The 19,732-nt window shown below is 30.7% G+C and overlaps 1 protein-coding gene across 9 annotated transcripts in view; it reads left to right on the top strand.

Moving 5' to 3' along the window:
* Window positions 1-19,732, top strand: part of LOC117108977 (liprin-beta-1-like) — a 48,913-nt gene that overhangs the window by 12,955 nt on the left and 16,226 nt on the right. For 7 of the 9 annotated variants that reach the window (XM_033251186.1, XM_033251184.1, XM_033251185.1 and 4 more), the window contains exons 5-10: window positions 7,094-7,247; window positions 7,739-7,870; window positions 12,304-12,399; window positions 15,402-15,552; window positions 16,991-17,191; window positions 18,411-18,533. In XM_033251186.1, coding sequence (XP_033107077.1) covers window positions 7,094-7,247; window positions 7,739-7,870; window positions 12,304-12,399; window positions 15,402-15,552; window positions 16,991-17,191; window positions 18,411-18,533 — 857 coding nt within the window. The remainder of the gene's footprint in view (window positions 1-7,093; window positions 7,248-7,738; window positions 7,871-12,303; window positions 12,400-15,401; window positions 15,553-16,990; window positions 17,192-18,410; window positions 18,534-19,732) is intronic. The other 2 variants (XM_033251191.1, XM_033251189.1) reach the window with 1 other exon arrangement.

Here is a 19,732-nt window from a genome sequence, read left to right as displayed (position 1 = left end):
ATTTATTTATTTATTTTATTTATCTATCTATTTTTTTTTTTTATGTATTTTAGTTATTACTATTATTTGATTTAAAATTATTTTTTTAAAATTATTTTTAATAATGTTTCTATGTAATTATTTGTTTTTATTTATAGTATCCATTTCATTTCATTTAGTTTTTATTGTCCAATTTTAAAAAGGAAAAGCAGAGTGGAAACAATTCATTGCATACTTAAAAATATAAGAAATTGTACACACAGTAATAATGAAAAATAAAAATATGGCATTCAAATACAAACTAATATAAACTATAGTATAAACCAAAATCAGTCTTTTACAATTAAGTTCATTATGTGTGTGTTAATGATATTGTTATTAATATTATAATACACATTTTGATAATAGTATACTTCATCACATATGTTACTTTTTTCAACACAAAGAAAGCTTTTAGCCTAATGCATTCCAATATTTTCTTGATGGATCATCCATGGATTCTGTCATAGGAAATATGTAATGTCCATATTATATATGTACCAATTATACTTTATTATGCACAGGCTGAGCGTGTGTTTTTATTGTATAGTATTGTGCACCTGTACCGTAGCAAATCCATAAGGCACAATGCACTTATAGTTCCATTCATATGATTATTTAGTTTGTTTCTCAAAATGTTTAGATTACTGACATCTAAATGATCAATAGTAATATTGGTTATTATGAAGAGCTGTTCCCTTCCAGCTAACCTAATTTAGATTATACTGTGTTTTTGTATATTCGGAAAAGAGAATTTACATTCAAACTGTTCCAGAAAAAATGTCGGTCAGTGATACACAAAGAAAATAAATACAAATTAATATTATATAATATTTTATAGTTTTTAATATCATATATAGGATACAAATAATTAGGCCTCATATTTATATAGTACTTAGACTCGAGTATAATTTAAGATATATAAATTTAGTACTGTAATTTAGTTAGTTATAATAATAAATAATATTTACATTCAAACTGTTCCAGAAAAAATGTCGGTCAGTGATACACAAAGAAAATAAATACAAATGAATATTATATAATATTTTATAGTTTTTAATATCATATACAAATAATTAGGCCTCTCATATTTATATAGTACTTAGACTCGAGTATAATTTGAGATATATTTATGTACTGTAATTTAGTTAATAGTTGTAATAATAAATAATATTTATTTGGAAATCGCTTTCAAAACTGCAGCACCCATCACAGTGATGGTGCATCCATACTGTACCCAAGGGGAGAAAACAATCACATCAAACAATGAAGAAAGAAAAAAAACAAAAAAAACTGAAAAACAGTTACATCAAAAGGACATAGGCCTAGTACAATGTTATCAAATTACATTTATACTATATAAAGTTTATAAAGTTTGTTATGTATAGATATATTTTTGTAATAAAACTTTATTTTTGGAACCACTATTGTGGTTGAGTCACGTCGTTCACATGTAATTATGTAAAAGTGCTATTTCATTCATTATATTGAATTGAGTGCAGTATTGGATAAAGCATAGATTGAGTATTACAGTAGATCCTGACCTTGGATGTAGGCTATAGAAAAAAGAAAAATATATGCATTGTTGTCATTGTAAACAGGATAGTAGGGTAGAAATGAGTCATTGAATGGAAAGCGTTGTGAACAATAGAATTTGCCGTGTTTGGAATAGCCCATCGTATTCATACAGTTGAGATTACATATCTGAGAAGACATATATAACTGAAGGTAAATATTTGGTTGATTTATAGGACATGATTTTAACTTTACACTTGTGGTTCTGGTTAAGTTTCCTCTATGTGGTATCAACCTGTTACTGTTCGTTATAGAGAGAATATAGATTTATTAATAGATTTAAATAACTATAACTTGCCAATTGGTACCGGTAATCATATTTGATTTGCTTCAATGGTTTATATATTTATTATATTTTATTCAAATTTACTGGAACAAAAACACCAGAAAGGCAAGAACAAAACAGGTGAACAAGCACCTCTACAAAGCCGGCTTACCAATATTTGATATTACTAGGTTCAAAGGCTAGGGAGATCTACCTTAATGTATAGGGCACTATCTAAATTACAGTACAGTAGTTACTTCAAAATACATAACACGCAGAAGCATAGGAAATAAAGGCCAAGAAAGGAAATATTGTAGATATCAGGAATGCCCACCTTAAATAATAAATTATGCATAAAAATTTGTCTCTATATAACTTCCTTTTTGGGTAGATTTTGTTTAGTTTAGTCTTTTCTTCTACTTATTTTTTTTTTTATCTGTTTTCTATTTTTTCACTCTGTTTTTATATATTTATTTTATTTTATTCCAACAGTATTGGTGGTCCATCCAGCCAGAATTGATCAATTTATATATGATGGAAGTAGCCACTAAGGTGGGGTTGGGTACTAAGATAGGGATGTGAGCTAAAAGTGGGTGTGACTGCTAATGTGGGCACTTAGAAGCAAATGAGTTCCAAGGTGGAAGTTCACTACCGGCAGTATTTACTGCATAAATGCAGGCCATTATTATTAATACACATTTCCAATCAAATATGGTATTCGATACTAAATTTGTAAATTGATATTTTGTAATTTCACAAAGAAATTATCTGTTGACTGACTCATGCTTTCAAAGATGGGCGAAGAAATTTTATGCTTATTGTTAATTTGACGGTTTTACTCAAATAATCTGAATAATTTATTATGTGATGTGCTAAGTTTCATACAATCATTGGATAAGAGGTAGGGGATATATGGTTTTCAACAATGTTTACATTTTACCTAATCTCCCTCTCTACGGTAATTACTAATCTTCTAGTTATAATAATAATAATAATAAAGCTGGTTTTATAGTGCATAGTTCATATTGCCAAAGCTCAGAGGCACATTATCATCATCCATGAAGTATCCTGTCCTTGTACCTGTTTTTTTCTGGCTTTGTTTTTCACTCTCTCTTCTTTCTAATATTGTCTCTTTTCTGTATTTTTTTTTTTATCTTATTCTTCTCACTTTTCTCAATTGCTTTCTTTCCTCCATTTTCTTATTTTAAGTTTTGTTACCTGGACCCCAAGAAAGAACATTGTCCCCACATTGTTTTTATGTCCAGAAAAACGAAAGATTTCTTAAACTAATGATATTCATTTTGAATTTGTCCTGTTTTCAGTCATTTTCTCCGTAATTCCTAGTTTCCAGTACCTTTATTTTTTCTTTCATTTCTCTGTCCTGCCAACACCTACAGTACATCCCTGTTGTTCCCGTGCTTCCTATTTTGTTTCCTTACTTTTCAGCATCATCAGATCCCACTTACTCCTAAACTTACAGTTTTCACATCACTTTCTATATCGTTCCCTTTAAATAGTTCCCTTAAATACCATATATCATTTACCTGTCAGTCTATGTTCAAATGTCTTCAATTTTCATATAGAATTTCTTTTGTTACATTTATTACCATCATTTGATATTGTCTGGGGACCCTCAAGTAAAAGAACATTTATGATATATAAATTTTTTATCAATTTTCTTTAAATAATCCAAGCTAATATAAGTTGGAAACACATAACCATAGATCACATTCAGACAATAATATTGTTATATATTAAATGAAATAAATTTATTGACAAAGTGAATATAATTTATAACTAGTTGTTTTTTTTTTTTATTATAGATTTTGCTTTCATTTCTACTTCCATCATCCATACTTAGGTTGTCAAATTTTATCTCATTCCTTTTATTGTTTTCTTTCATTGCTTTCTTCCATGAACTCTACTTATATTACCTCTGTCGTATAATACACCATTCTCTTTTCTTTACTATTCCTTGCTTATCTTTAATTTTTTTCCAAATGTTAAACCAATATTTTGCATTACCATTTCATATTATGAAGCATTAGATGACATGTAGGACATAATCTAGAGCAGATTATCTAGCAGATAATCTAGTGCAGATTATCTCTGCTTTCATGTCGCTTACCACATCCCATCATCCTCTCTTTATGAGACCATTGGCTGATTGCATAGGATAATCAAGTTTATTCCTTCATGCTTGCACATTGCCAGCTCTATAAAGATTTACCTAGACATCAAATCAATATGATCTAGGCCATCAATTGAGTAGATATAAAGGTGGTGTGTGATTTATATGCTGGGGGGTTCCGAGGCATTATCTCCCTTAGGGACATGAATCTTCTAAGGTACTCTGACAGGCTAAAATAAATCGAACCTAAAATAAAAGAAATCTTCAGTCATCCAACGGAACTTTGATCCTCCTATTGATTTTTCTGATGTATTCACTTTATTTGAGTGATAATCTACCACAGTATATGTTATTTTCAGCTGAATAAATTAGAGTGTATTAAATATAACAAGATACATTTTGATATATTATATTATTTAAATATCTGCATACAGTTTTTCTTTAGCAGATTACTTATAACTGTAGGTCTCCCTCTAATTAAAGAACACTTTTGGGACTGAAGTTTACATTGCCTTTAGCAGCTTTGGTCTCTAATTACAATAATAAAGATGAAAGACATTTGTTAATTTGGGACCACAGAGAAATGGACTTTAATTGGAGGGATCTTTAATTAGAAAGAGGCCTGTAACTAATATTTTCATTAATCACAAAATATGTTAATAAGCAGTCTCAGAATTATGTATTAATAGAGTACGTGTGAGTCTAATATACTGTTTGCGCATATTTTCAACATCTTAGGCATTTCCTGTAATTACCCCGGTCATTGGAACAAATGCCTCAAACACATACTCAGCTCCCAGAGGGAGTGCTCCACATAATGTTGCAGCTAGAAATCAACATGTTGGTGTTAAAACCAAAGAGTATATAAGTTGCAAGAGATCCGACTGCCCTGTTTTTGTATGCACACAATGAAACATTAAAAAAAAGTGCTACCATAAGGTAGGGGGTGGTGGGCGTCATTAGAATTTGAATATAGTTTGAAATCTGCCGTTTGACGGATGCTCTCTAGGTTTGTGGTGGTGGTACTTTTTGAATTAGGATTATGTTCCAATGAAATCCTGAGAGTCGGACCTCTTGCAGTTTTATACTCTGTTAAAACCTACCATGATAGCCATTTATACACCTGGGTGGAGATAAATAATGTGGATGAAGTGCCTTGGCCATGGTCACAAGGAAGTGATCCAAGAGGGAATTAGACCCTCCCCCCTCCCACCTTCATCATCTTTATTTTATTCATATAATTATTATTATTAAGTGTAATTACATTATTATATTAGTATTAGAATTATATAATATTAGGGTACGTGCCAGTCTAATATATATCACTTGCGCATAAATTATTTGTTAGGTGTTTTTCTATAATTACCTTGGTTATTGGAACAAAGAGGAGCCCTACCTTCGTCATCTTAATTTTATTTTTATATGGCAACAATCACCGATCCATGATTCCTTGTGGTGCGGTTGTATGTTTATTTGTGGTTAGGTTTAATTGTGAATTGAAACCTTACATTTGAGTCACCAAATTGCAAACAAGCACTAACATTTCCGAGTGTGCATGAAGTACCCTACCATATGCATTTCTATAAACTATATTACATTTTATTTAGTGCACATTTGTGACCCAAGCTCACAGAAGGGCTGAAAACTCGCACCACACTGTATTGAGAAACAAGCCTCCATAGCCAGAATAGGGCGTAGAACGTGAATTTTGTGTGAATTGGGTTTTTGTGTAATAAATAAAGTATAACTTTTAGTCTTACTATTCCTGAAGTTTGAGTTTAAAATTCCAATGTAAGAGGTAAAATTTAGCCATTTTCAGATGGGAGCTATTGAAAAATGAATAGAAACCTGCTGAAAATAGAAGCATTTTTCTCAAAACATGATTTAAGAAAGATGATAAAATGACAGTTATTCAAACGGTCATAACTTTGCTTCCAGATACCCGATTGAGTTAATTTAACTGTCATTTTAAAGTAAATGATATGTTCTATGCCATTATAACTATAAAATTATTTTGGCCTGAGGACGAGTTTACAGCCCTTTTGTGAGCTTGGGTCACATTTGTCTGTAATAGGCCTACTGCAACTAGTCTTCTTCCATAACTGTTACTGTATAATGGTAAACATGTGTAAAAAACAGATGATCATTATGTTGTATGATTTGTTTGTTTGTTTGCCTTGACCTTTGACATATACATTACCTGCACACTTTAAATTATGAGATGGCTTTTAATGGAGGATGATATTTATAATGTCATCTATGATAACATGTCTCTACGCCAGAATTCCTTCACATGCTCTTCAGTGTACTTCCGATTTCTCAGACAGACAATCTTCTTCAAACATTATCACCCTTGGTACTTATTAGCGATGAGTTTCAGATCCTGCGGGGGACAGAAAGATGGAATACTCCAGATTAGGAGAAAGCAAAATGAAAAATTGACCAAAAATATGCCCCTGATATTTGAATGAAATTATAAAATTTTATTTTTGATGATGATGATTTTTTGATGTGGTTTAGAAATGAACACTTTTCAAATTAATCATAAAATATGGAAAGATTTATTATTATTATCAGGATAAAAGTATATTTTGTTTTGGTTAATGCATCTGTTTGTGATATCATCTGCAAACAAGGCATGATTTTCGACTCACTAATTGCCTTTTTTTTAGTGGATGCATTAGCATAATGCGTTTAATACAACCGATATTGTAGTTTCTAGTGGTTTGGCACGATACACTGTTTATTATCACCCGGAGGAGATCTCTACTCTATTTACAACTTGCGTTGATGTAATTGACTTTAATAGATGTGAAATATATTTCATTAATTATTGAATAAATTGATTGATCTTCTTTACACTTGGATTCTTTAAAGGTATTACTAATATATACTGAATATACATGTGTTGAAGGTCTGTGTTACAATTTCAAACTTAATGTTGGAATTCACTAAGCTACGTTTATTACATAATAACTGTATAAGCTACAATCTTCTGCAAACTATGTGATAAAAATTTACAGTCTGTTTCATGACAAAACACATAATTCAACTTGAAGCTGTACAATAGTAATGACCACAATTTTTATTATTACATCTTACAGCCAATAACATCAGTGACGAGCATCTGTACCGAATCGGCGGTGGACGCTCAGTTAATTTCGAAATTATGCAGCGAGGTGAGTTACCCCCTCCTCCCGGTACCCCACCTACAGAAATTAGGAAGAAGAAGAAGGGGATTAAAAAGTTGTTTGTCAGGTAAGAATCCAAGCTTTTATTTATTTATTTATTTATTTTTTTGTGACAAGTTGTGCATATAATGGTCATTATTATGGAGTTGTCATGGAAACCAGGTATACGTTTGATTAATATGAAAGGAAATAGAGCAATGTGATGTTGGTTCATAGAGGCAATTGTGTTGTGCACCTTACTAATTGGTTAATGAATGGATATGTATAACTGATTATGTTTATGCATATCTTATAGATTTCTATAGTAGGCATACAAGCTCAATTTAATGTCAACGCTTAAAACTTGGTTCCCATGAAATTTGATTTTCAATGACATAATTGTAAACACGCTTGATTACCATAGTTATATTATATAAATAGCACCTAAAGTTCGCCTTTTATTATCTCACATCAGCGAATGTTTCCTGCTAAAGTTTGTGAAGTGGAAGTGCCCAAGGGATAGCAACCACATCAAATCCTGTCTTTTCATCTCCCATCAAATTTTTTTTAATTTTTCAGACTGAAGCGCACAGGATCCACTCAGATAGCTTCCGATGATGAAGAAGCACCCATGGGATTCCAACGAGGGGGTCGATTAAGGGCAACAGCGGGTGCCCGCCTTGGCTGGTCCAGGGACATCAAAACAAATGGGTAAGGCTCTACACATTTACTAAGATTGTGTAGTTTTAAGGTGATGGTTTTTCTCTATGCCATATTGATTGGCTATTCTCAAATGTTGTCAGTTGATTTCAGTGTTGTACCATATATGTACATAAACATTATGATATATATTCATTACATATTTTATATGTTTTTTTATTGTATTATTATTTGTACTGAAATGTTTTCAATATTTCTACATTTTGGAAGTATTCAATTAATTCTTTTTCTTAAGCTTGTACAATTGTAAAAATGAAGGCAGAGACACCAGACAAATCCACTCAATTGAATTTGACAAACACACTAGTAAATTATATATAATGTTTTCCATGTTGTCCTCGCTATTAATCCAAATGAAATTGATATTTCCTGAATCGGACTTCAGAACCATTTCTACAGCCAATCAGGGTGTAATTACATCAGTAACCACCATGTTTTCACACATGTTCCTCGTCAGCTGCAGACAAATATATTGCACTAAATAAACAATTAAATTATTTCGTTTTTGTTTTCTAGAAATAAAAAGGTAGAACTAGTTCAAACAATAGTGAAGCAAACCCTTGCTCATTTGTGATAAAAGGGGAATCATTCTGCCTGAATGAAAGAAGGGAAAGGGCCAGATTATCTATCCCTATGTCCCTGGGTACATTTATTTCTTCCTATTAATCCTCATCTTTTCCTCTTACTCCTTTCTCATCTCTAATTCCTGTATTTTTTCCACTTTTTTTCCCCTAAATGTTTATTAAACGTTGTCTTGTTTATTCTTATCATGAAAAATACATCAGTGGTGTAACATATTGGTTGGAGATCTTAAGGTAGATAGTAATGAAGGAAGGAAAATACTAAGTGCACTATAAATTATAAGATATAAAATATGTTGTATATTGTATCTTGCATTTTCAATGCGAGTAGTTAAATTTGTGGAATAGGCTTTCATTACACTAACTTTACAATACGTGCATTCATCTAGTATTTAAACCTCTCACAACAGTATATAAACGAGAAATTTCAGCTTTGCCATTTAAGGTGAATTATAACAACATTGATTTTTTGCCTCTAAGTATACAATTCAAGGGTCTCCGTCTAAAAGCTTTTAAAAATCTGCATTACTGTAGGTACATCAAAGTTATAAAGTCATATAAACAAATGCGTTATTTGTTTACATATTAAGAAATACAATTAGAAATGCAATGCTGGTTTTTCCACCCCCACTCCCATAACATGTATTCCTCATTATAAAAATAATGAATGCAGTTGCACTCTGACCTAAATGTTTGCTTACTTCCTGAAGACGTTTAAAGGGCTATATTTTAATTCTCAAACATGAGCACAAGTCTGTCTCTTCAAAGAATTTCATTTTCACCTCAAAGGCCTTTTCCCTCGTCAAAGGCCCCATCTCACCTTAAAATCCCCTTTCCTCAAGCAAATTATTCCATACGGAATTATTTTACTCCCTGAAGAATATTGATTTTATAAAAATAATGAATATGATGACAATAGATGATGATAAGATTAAGGGCTGGAAAAAGTTCACGACCACACGACGGGCGGTTGGAGGCATTTTTGGAGGTATTTTGGGGGTAAAAAATTTAAAAAATATAAACTGTTGGCCTATATAGTGTACAGATAACATTTGGTGCTGGAGTCATTTTATTGAGACAGTTTTCATGATTGGAGGCATAAACATTTTTTTCTGGGCCTGATAATAATATTTATAATGATTACTCTAATAATGTTCTTTTGGAAGGTAAAGAATAAACAGTTTCAGTTAATTGCAATGTTTGGCTTTTTACCTTTGGTGTTAATGTCATTGTAATAATACTAAATTAAAGTAAACAATCAGTTCAGTTCAATTTATTGCTTTATTTGTCCATCAAGGGCCGTTATCCGCTAACATACAAATACAATAAGTTATTTACAACAAAAATATATAATATATTTCCTATATATATATATTAATAATATATATTAATATATTCTCATTTTGTCTGTCAAAGTTTGCGCATTTTTCCACAGGTTCATGTACTATTTACCTCCCTTTCATTTGAAATGTTCTAAAAAAAGTCTGATTATAATTTGTATTTTGTAAGCATTTGCCTTGGTCACATATATACTTACACATAATAGCGGGATGGAAAACAAATGTACGCAGATAGGAAATGACTTAACGAAAACAGATAATGTCTATCCTGTTTAATATGTCAATATTCGCAGCATTTTCTTATTGAATGACCTTGCCCCTCGATTTGTTTACAGTAGTTTGGTATTAACATTTGATATTTCACTAGTTGAAATCACAAAGTTTTTTTGTTATTTATTACGTTCATAACTTGGCATTTAAATGACGGGTGACTATGACGTTCTAGGAAACTAAGACTGAAAATCAGCCTTAGGGAACTGACTGTTAAGACAGTGTTTGTGAATAAAGGTGGCCATAGAGTATCTCTGGATGGGGGAAAGCTGACGATATTCTTTGGAGGCCGCCAAATGCGAAGTCCTGGCGAATTGTCCTGTCTCTCACGCATAGACTCAAGAAGCAAAGTAGTATCAGCTATTTTTTTTTGTTATGTTCCAAGGCATTTTAGAAAGGGATTATACCCGAATATCTTTTTTCTAAAGAAAAAAATAATTTTCTAATCAGACTATTCATGGATGAATTGTGCTTGACCTGTCCAAATGGGGCTCGGCCTGTCCGACTGTGGTTTGTCCTGTCCAAGTGTGGCTAGGCCTGGCCGAGTCGGGCTCGGCCTGTCCGAGTGGGGCTCAGCCTGTCCGAGTAGGGCCTAACCTGTCCAACCAGAGCTTAATCCTCAATTCCGTTCCTAATAATAGTGGTATTTTTTTAAATATTTGAACAATAATTATAATAATAATGGTAATAAAAAAATATATGCGTTAATATAGCTCTTCTGATATCGAAAGTAAAATTGTCATGACGATTGGATACATAAACAATGTACATTTTGCAATTTCCATTAGGTTTCTTCCAGCAATTAGCCATGCATAAACAATCATGTCTACCAGGCACCTATTTATATTCCTGGAACATTGAGAGAGAAATAGGGAAGTTAATGTATATAGAAGCTATGGCAAAATTTATATTTCTATGTATTTGTTTGTAGATATTTAATCATATTGAACGTGTAGTATTCAATAATGCTAATGAATCTGTTAGTGTGAATGTTTGCATTTGTATGTGTGCTGCCATATATGCTAACATTCTCCATATATGGTATATTCATATATGCCACTACTGTCAATTATGCTAGCAAAATGTACATATGCTAGCATATATGTGAGGTCTCACCACGAAATGAGACGCATCGTTGGTGAAATCATATTGATATATTCACCAAAAGGTTAAAGGCAACATTTTTACAAAATTTTGATTTTAATGTTTTTGAATAACTTGATAATTATACTTTATGATTGTGTACTTTTTAAGTGAATTTTCTTACTAAAACAGTGTTCTCTTCGCATATTCTGTAATTCTAGTCCTATTATTTGTACAGATTAGTTTATCTTCGAGGCCGATTTTCTCAAAACCTGTTTCTCATACACCTAAACTTTAAATGCTAACATCTCTAGATCTACTCATCCTAGGGAAGCCATTCAAAGACCAAATTAAAGCTTATAATTTGATCTACAAAATGTAATATAAACTCATTTTTTGATTTTCTAACGATGAGACTCATTTTGTAGTGAGACCTCACATATGTTATGTTACCATTTGCTTTGAATACTGCCATTTTCCTTGTGCTATGCTACTATTTTTAGTAGATGCTTCCATATATGCCACTGCTTTCAATTAATGCAACTATATTATGCTAGCAGCTAATTGAGTGCTTGCATATGCTATACCATTCTACATATATGCTGCAGTATTTAATGTATGATTACATAATACTGCATATTTGTAAGTATATATCTAAGTATACATACAAAATATATGCAATCATTTATTGAGTATGGTATTACATTTTGCTGGCATACATATATGCCAACATAGCTGCCAAAGAATGTCCCAAAAACGAATATATACTTTAAGACATTCGGTTGAATCTAAATTGGAGCTAGCCTACATGCTAGCATTTGAAAGAGTGGTAATTCTATTTACATAATACAAACATTTTAGCCTATAAATGCAGTTCTGTACAAATTTGAATGTTTACTATTTTTATAACACTGGTCATTTTATTGGCGTGGAATATTAACAGTCTCTGAATCAAGGTGGTTGAGAGTCTATAAAATCGATAACCAATCTGTGAGATACGTCTATAATTGTTTAGAAGCATGCAATGACAATTCTTAATTTAGTACCATTTAACTTTTATATATTATCCTCTTTTCCTCCCACTCTCTTTCTCTTCCTGCAACCACCTCTTGCGTGTTCATCCTTGCGTGTATCTTGCGTGCGTTTCTAGGCACGTGCAATCGGCCACCTGGGATGGGAAATACGATTTCTCGATGAGTGATTTCTCAAAAGTTGGTCCGTGGCTTCGTAGATTGGAATTAAAACAGTAGGTGTAGCCAGCATGAAGTTTTTGCACATCAGCGTTTATTGGCATTTCTACAGTACTATTGCACTGCTTACTCATCATCTCGTATTGTAACTTTGCTGTTTGATTGCAACGTTGGTTCCTACAGCAGATTTTAATATAGTTTCCTGCATGATATAATTATAACTTCTTTTTAAGATACTTTATATTTATTCTCTTTGTTTAAGGTGCATGCAACACAGGTTAAAATCCATTTTAAAAATGATTAAAATTAAACATAATACCAAAATAAAGAAAGCATTAAAAATATGTCTAAAACCTAATTTTAATATTGACATAATATATAATACACATGTAATATAGTTTACTTAATTTTATAATATATTATTTTTATAATTGTTTATGTTTTTTATATAACATTAAATTATAAATATGTAAATAATATAACCATGAAAATAAAGTATGCTAAGTGTTCAAGTTTAGTTATTCAATCATATTTTGTTTAATCATATTTTTCATGTTATATATTTTATGTAACATATTCATATTTCCATGTCTTATTCACTCATAAATTATAAGGTTTCATAGTTAGATATAACTATAAAATAACATACTTTTAATATTTTATTTTATCCATGTTAGTATTAAATAGTTTATATAACTTATTTAAAGATTCATTTTGTTGTATTTAGTTCATACATCCATTTTTTTGTAATTGTTCAAATTATATTACATCTTTATAATTTGTCATAATGTCTTACTAATTTTACATAATGTTACTTCATTGTATAAGTACAACTATATGCCAACAGTTTAGTTGATGAACTGGTACGGGTGTGAATATATATTTGTGTAACACCTGTATATATAAACATTACTTAAGGTGTTTATGGAAAGATAAAGGTGTGACCGTCGTCTGCTAATTCGAGTTGCAGTACGTCAGACGACATTCTGAATTGCTTCTAACTGCTGCAGCAATTATAAAATCACCCGTCATATGACTACACAGTGACGCACAAGTTAACACTTTACATATACTTTAAAACTTCAATTTTTATCACTAAAATTTTAGCACAATGACATTATTTTTGCTATTTTCTGACTTAATAAATCATATTTAATTGGTTTCAATGCATTTTAAGGAAATAAAATTGTTAAGTTCCAAGAACAAATTTATAAATGTCTAGTCAGATATCCCGGCCATGTAAATATCATCGTAAATTTTGCAGTATTATTTCCGATGTTGAGTTGACGACAATAGTGAATTATTTATGACCAGAAGTCATTGTACCTTGACTAGATGTAAATTATGTTCAGTGACTTGTTCAGTTTGCAACCTTTAGCAGTTTTCAACTAATTCAGTGTAATAATATTTTGCATCAACAAAAAACAATATCAATTTATTTGGTGCTTAAAACAAACTTTAATCTATATTTAGAAATCTTATGAGACAATATTTGTATAATTTATTTTTTTATTGAATACTATATTCAATTATTCATAGAATACTAAAATTCAATTATACGATAGTTCTGCTTTAAGTTTATGATTTAAACATAAATACTTCTTCATAAATACTTATTTATAAATCCTTAATTATGTGCATAATCTCCTAAAATTATTATGTATAAATAAATACCACATTTGAAAATGTTTTGAAACTTTCCATATTGAAATAAAAATAATATAAATAACATTAATACATATTATTATGGTATAAACTTTATCTGAACAAAGTTCTTAAAGGTTGTGGAAGGTTTGTTGATAAGTATACAAAGTCAGACCTGAGAACATTAAAATTCTGTAAACTAGAAAATCAACATAAACGAAAGTTCCAAACATATTTGTGTGTACGTGCGATAGAGAAGTGTTGTTGAATGCATATAGACAGGCGTAGATTGTTTGATCTGAAATTTAACAGGTTTTGATACATGAGCTAAATTAGTATTTAAAAACATAATATACCATGTGATTTACTACTTTGTGGAATAATTTTAAACAACTAACAATGACTGCCTGGCTTCTGCTCTGCTGACAGACTTAAAGCTAAAACTATAACCACCTGTGCTGTTGTCATTAAAATAAATCTACCTGCTTAACAATGATGGATTAATATTCTTGCTTTAAAAATAACTATAATTTAAAATATAATACATAGTTCTACGCTTTTCTTGAAATAATAGTTTTTTGCTTTTCCTCGAGATACTCTCTGGAATAAATAACATTTGATGCAAACCATAATAAATAAAAATTCATTTAATTGCATGAAGAGAAAATCTTTTGATTCCATAAATGGTGTGAATCCCTTTCGTTGTGAACATATTTGCAATTATGTTAAATTTTGTTAAAAGGTCATATTTTATGTGTCTGTCCATTGTTGTTTTTCTACCCTATTATAAAGGTGTCCCATCAGGTTGCATCTTTCCACTGTACCACCTTTGGGTATATGAAAGTCAGGGCACATATTTTGTTGTAATGGTTTGTCTGACCCCTATTTCATCCCCATCATTTTAACCTTCACATCATTCACCATGTTTCCTCCCAATTTACATATTTTGTTTTACTTTAAATTTTTTATTTTTGTTTCAGACTCCAGTTTTAGTTTTATCATTTTTATGCTTCACAAGTGACATGCTTTATATTAGATTCACTGTATATATATTTTATATGTTTATGGGGTTATTCTCAATTTTAAAACATGTTTCCTGTTTCATTTTAATTCAGTTTCTTGCATTCTTTATTTATCAAGATTTAAGTAACTTAATTGATGTAATTAATGTAAACTGTTTAAATTTCTTTTAAAAATGTTAATATTAAATTCATTTTTTACAAAACTTGATTTGGATTTCTGAAGTCATAGCATTCTAGAAGGATGTAATATAAGCAATGTTATTTTTATATTATTGATTATCATGAACATTTCTTTACTAAAAAATCAAATTTGCATTGTAGTATTTTTTACCAATTAATATCATTTCACAAATATTGATTATTATTAATTCAGTTTATTATTCCATTTACAGAGACATTGATATGCCATTTGCAAAGTGGGATACGGATCAAGTGGCCGCATGGCTCCATGAGCTCGGCCTTTCCCAGTACGTCTCCATGTGTCGTGTGTCCGTGAAGAATGGTGCTACTCTTTTGGAGGCTTCACCGCAACTTTTGTATAGTGTGAGTGACAAGGGAAAGAATAGATTCATGAAAACCTACTTTTTTCTAATTGATATATGATTTTTGTTTTCTATAATTGCCTTGCATATTGATCCAGTCTTGTTTATAGATTTGTGGGGAGTTGTGTGTTTATTGGTCAATGTTTCTCTGATTAGCTGCAAGAAATTATGGGATAGTTTTACGAGTTAACATTATTAAAGATACAATATTCTTTTCGAACATTCAATAAAACCACGAAATAGAGCTGAGTAAACTTTGTTGATGTATAACTTTAAGAACATTCGATCAGCAGTTCCTAAATGCTTCCCTTTTATTAAAGGAATGACCAAAATAAATAAATTATTCAGTTGTTGGTATATAACATCAAGAAAGTTTCTAAATAGGTCAATCAATAATTAATTAATTTGTTTTTTTCGACATTAATCGCATTCATTATAAACTCAATATACTGACATCTGGCTTTTGGTATGGTATATAACTTCAAGAAAGTTTCTAAATAGGTCTTAATGAAATATGGTTGAAATAAATCAATAATTAAGTTTGTTTTTTAGCCAACATTAATTGCATTCATTATAAACTCAATATACTGACATCTGGCTTTTGTTGGTATATAACTTCAAGAAAGTTTCTAAATAGGTCTTAATGAAATATGGTTGAAACAAATCAATAATTAAGTTTTTTAGCCAACATTAATCGCATTCATTATATAAACACAATATACTGCTGTGTGGTCTTGTTGGTAAATAACTTCAAGAAGAAAGTTTCTAAATAGATCTTCATGAAATATGGTTGAAATATGTATTATTCAGTTTGTGTAAGCTAATTTTAATTCCAAGAAATTTTTGAGACACTAACCTAATTTTGCATTCATGTTTCCAGAATCATTGTATTACCAAAGTATATATATATTACTTAGTTTCATGCAGAGCACATAAGCCATACATTTTACGTCAAATGAATTATGAAAGAAATTACTATTTGTCATTAAAAAAAGATTTTTTATTGGAGAATTAATCCGATTGTATTAGATGATGAGTTCCGTTTATTGATTAATGCTTATTAAGTCGGTGAACTTTAAAATTTTAATCTCTATGAGAAAAAATTATCGATGACTAAGATACATGGTGTAAGGTAAAGACACTTCTGTTAAGTCCTACTAGATATTTCTCCATCTAGCATTCAAGTCTATTTGCATACCATTTGCATAGATAGCTGAACATACTTAAAAATTAAAGATTTTTTGCTATTTATGAGTAGGTTTTATTTAATATTCCCTTATTTTGAAAAGCTTTTAATATATTTGTTTGTTTATTTGTTTATTCATTTATTTAACAATGTTTAGAGAGAGTTGCTCTTGCAGGGTGATTTATTGAAGCCCTCATACATTGAACAGCATGTTATTAACTTTTGTGTTTTTTTTTTTCTTGCTATCTTCCAGGAACTTGGTATAAAGAACCCTCTCCATCGTAAGAAGCTGCAGTTAGCACTGCAAGCGATCAACAATAATGAGAAGGATAAGAAAGGGGAGTTAGATTACACTTGGGTGACAAGGTGGTTAGATGATATTGGCCTTCCACAGTACAAAGATGCCTTCCATGAAGCCAGGATAGATGGCAGAATGCTTCATTTCCTCACAGTGGTAAGTAAAGGGAAATTCTGCTCTCCCTTCTGAGGGTGTACAAGAAACACCTTTAAAACTTTGGAATACTTGCAAATGCTGACACTTTTGGATGGACAAATATAATAATATTTGATTGAGCTTTTTCTGCACTAATGGAATCCCCAAAAAATTCACAGGTTTATATAATGCAGTGGTGGCTCCCAGAAATTTTGCAACAGGGATTGAACAAAACTGACAGGAGCCCAAACAAAAGTGGCCTCAGTTCAGGTCTCAAAGTAAAATCCCTGTGGGGAGTATGGGGAGAAATTTTATAGATGGTACAAATTGTGTCCTCTAAACCTATTAGTAACTGCAATGATGAAAGCTTTGGTTGGACCGTCAAATACATTTTTTTTAGTCTGATTACTTTAAGCTGCATCTGACAACAAGGAGTCATTGATTGTAAACATGATTTTATTATACCTTATCTCTAAATCTTTTAATATATACAGAGATGAGTAAGAAAACAAAGAAGGTTTAATAAAGATTTGGTGACAGAAATGATTGGAAATAGTTGATTGGATAAATATTAAGAAGAATGATATCTGCATAATATCATACTAATAGTGCGACCTACTTTCTTATAAACATAAAAATGTTGATTGTAAGTATCAAACTGATAATCAACAGAACATATGTAATAATTCTTTTGGTTATGACAATCATCATTCTTTGTTGGAATTCAGAAAGAAATTTAATTAATGTCATCATAAACTCATGTTTTCAGCATGCAAGTTGAAACTGCAAAATAACTTTTCTCTTTATAGAGATGAACTCGTTGTGCACTTGACATGATTTAAATTTTCCGGGACTACAAAATAAACTTTTGAAGAGACTGTTAGAATGAACTTAACGAAGATGACATACTTTTGAAGCTCTGATCTTAAATATGACAAAAAGTTAATCCACCAAGACACCGTCATTTATGCATTGTTGATCCCTTAAATGACATGCATTCATTTTTGAGAATTGTTTCATTTTGTGTATCACCTAGAACCCATTTATTGGCTTAAGTGAGCTGCCCTTTTAATCCACTAGTCTAATCTAGTTTAATCATTAAGTTCTTTTCTGATCTTGGGGTATTTTTTCCAGCACTTACATGAAAATACAGTTTTAGTTGAAATGCCAGCACTGATCAACTTTTAATGGTAGAATTATACATTTAATTGATTCTTTTCATATTTTTTTTTTCTTATAGGATGACCTCTTGTCATTAAAAGTCACCAGTGCCTTACACCACATTAGCATAATGCGTGGTATACAGTGTCTCCGACTTAACAATTTCAATCCCAACTGTTTGAGACGGAGACCCACTGACGAGGTAAATATATTCAACAGCGTTACTAATTATTTGTCTCTTCCATAATACTTTCCTGTTACGCAATTTTGTATTGTTATTTATCTCCCATAATGAAATTGTTATAATCGGCATAACTAATAAGTCTATTTTTGCCTATAACCCAAGTATATAATTTTGTTTATATATGAATCCCATGATGCAATTTTGTTATTGAATTTTAATTTCATTCTATTACATAAACATTTGCAGTGATTATTGTCATGTTTATTTATATTTCCTTGAAGTTATATAAACGATGATGATTGAATTATTAATAGATTTAACAAAACACAAGCCACAGTTTCAAATTATACAAAACCAAAATTGTAAACTTATTAAAAGAAAATGACATTAATATGTACACATTGCATATGGTATTACACCATACACACTCTCTATAGTGTGAGATGCAAAAATCTATTATTATAATATTGATTTCAAAGCATTTGATAGGAATTCAAGGAGATTAATATTATTAGCATAATAATATATAGGCAAAGATTGAATTAGGCATTTGTCAATAAATTTATGCTTATATACCAGACTTAAATACATGCGTAAAAATATATGTTACATCATCAAGCTCATGGGCAAAATCATGAATTTACCACATCCTACTTTGTTGCAATAATCGGTTACTGTATACTATAAAGATCAACAGCTGTTTAGTAATAATGCTTTGTAAAATATGGAGTTGGTAGTGCGAGCCATTGAGTGTAGTTTATGTGGATTAACCTTTGGCATATGCATGTGCAGTTGAAAATACTAGAGAATTTTTGCCATAACACTAAAAATTGAGTCTCAAACAGAAGCTTGCGCTTATATACCAGACTCAAATCCATACGTGCCCATATTGTTTCATAAAGATTAACATGGATGATTCTTGGCTCTGACAACGCAAACCCTAGAATAGAACTTGTGCGAAAATAAATATATTTTTACCTTGTTAATGTTTATACATGCACTATTGTATGGTCATTCATTATTAGAATAAGTTTAGTTAGATATTTCCACATTATGCTTTTTACCAATCATTTATATAGTACTCACTTCCCTATTCCTCATGCATAAATGACCTGTGATATTTTAACTGAAGGTAACTTACTTTAATCACAGTCTATGATATTACCATACTGATGTCATAATATTGACTTTTTACATTTGCTAGCTAATAAGTTTTA

The sequence above is a fragment of the Anneissia japonica genome, unplaced genomic scaffold, assembly GCF_011630105.1.
Source record: "Anneissia japonica isolate Jap-2015-1 unplaced genomic scaffold, ASM1163010v1 scaffold987_len1640505_cov201, whole genome shotgun sequence".
Classification (NCBI taxonomy): domain Eukaryota; kingdom Metazoa; phylum Echinodermata; class Crinoidea; order Comatulida; family Comatulidae; genus Anneissia; species Anneissia japonica.
Note: the sequence above shows the minus strand (reverse complement) of the source record. Positions and strands in the feature narration are given on the sequence as shown.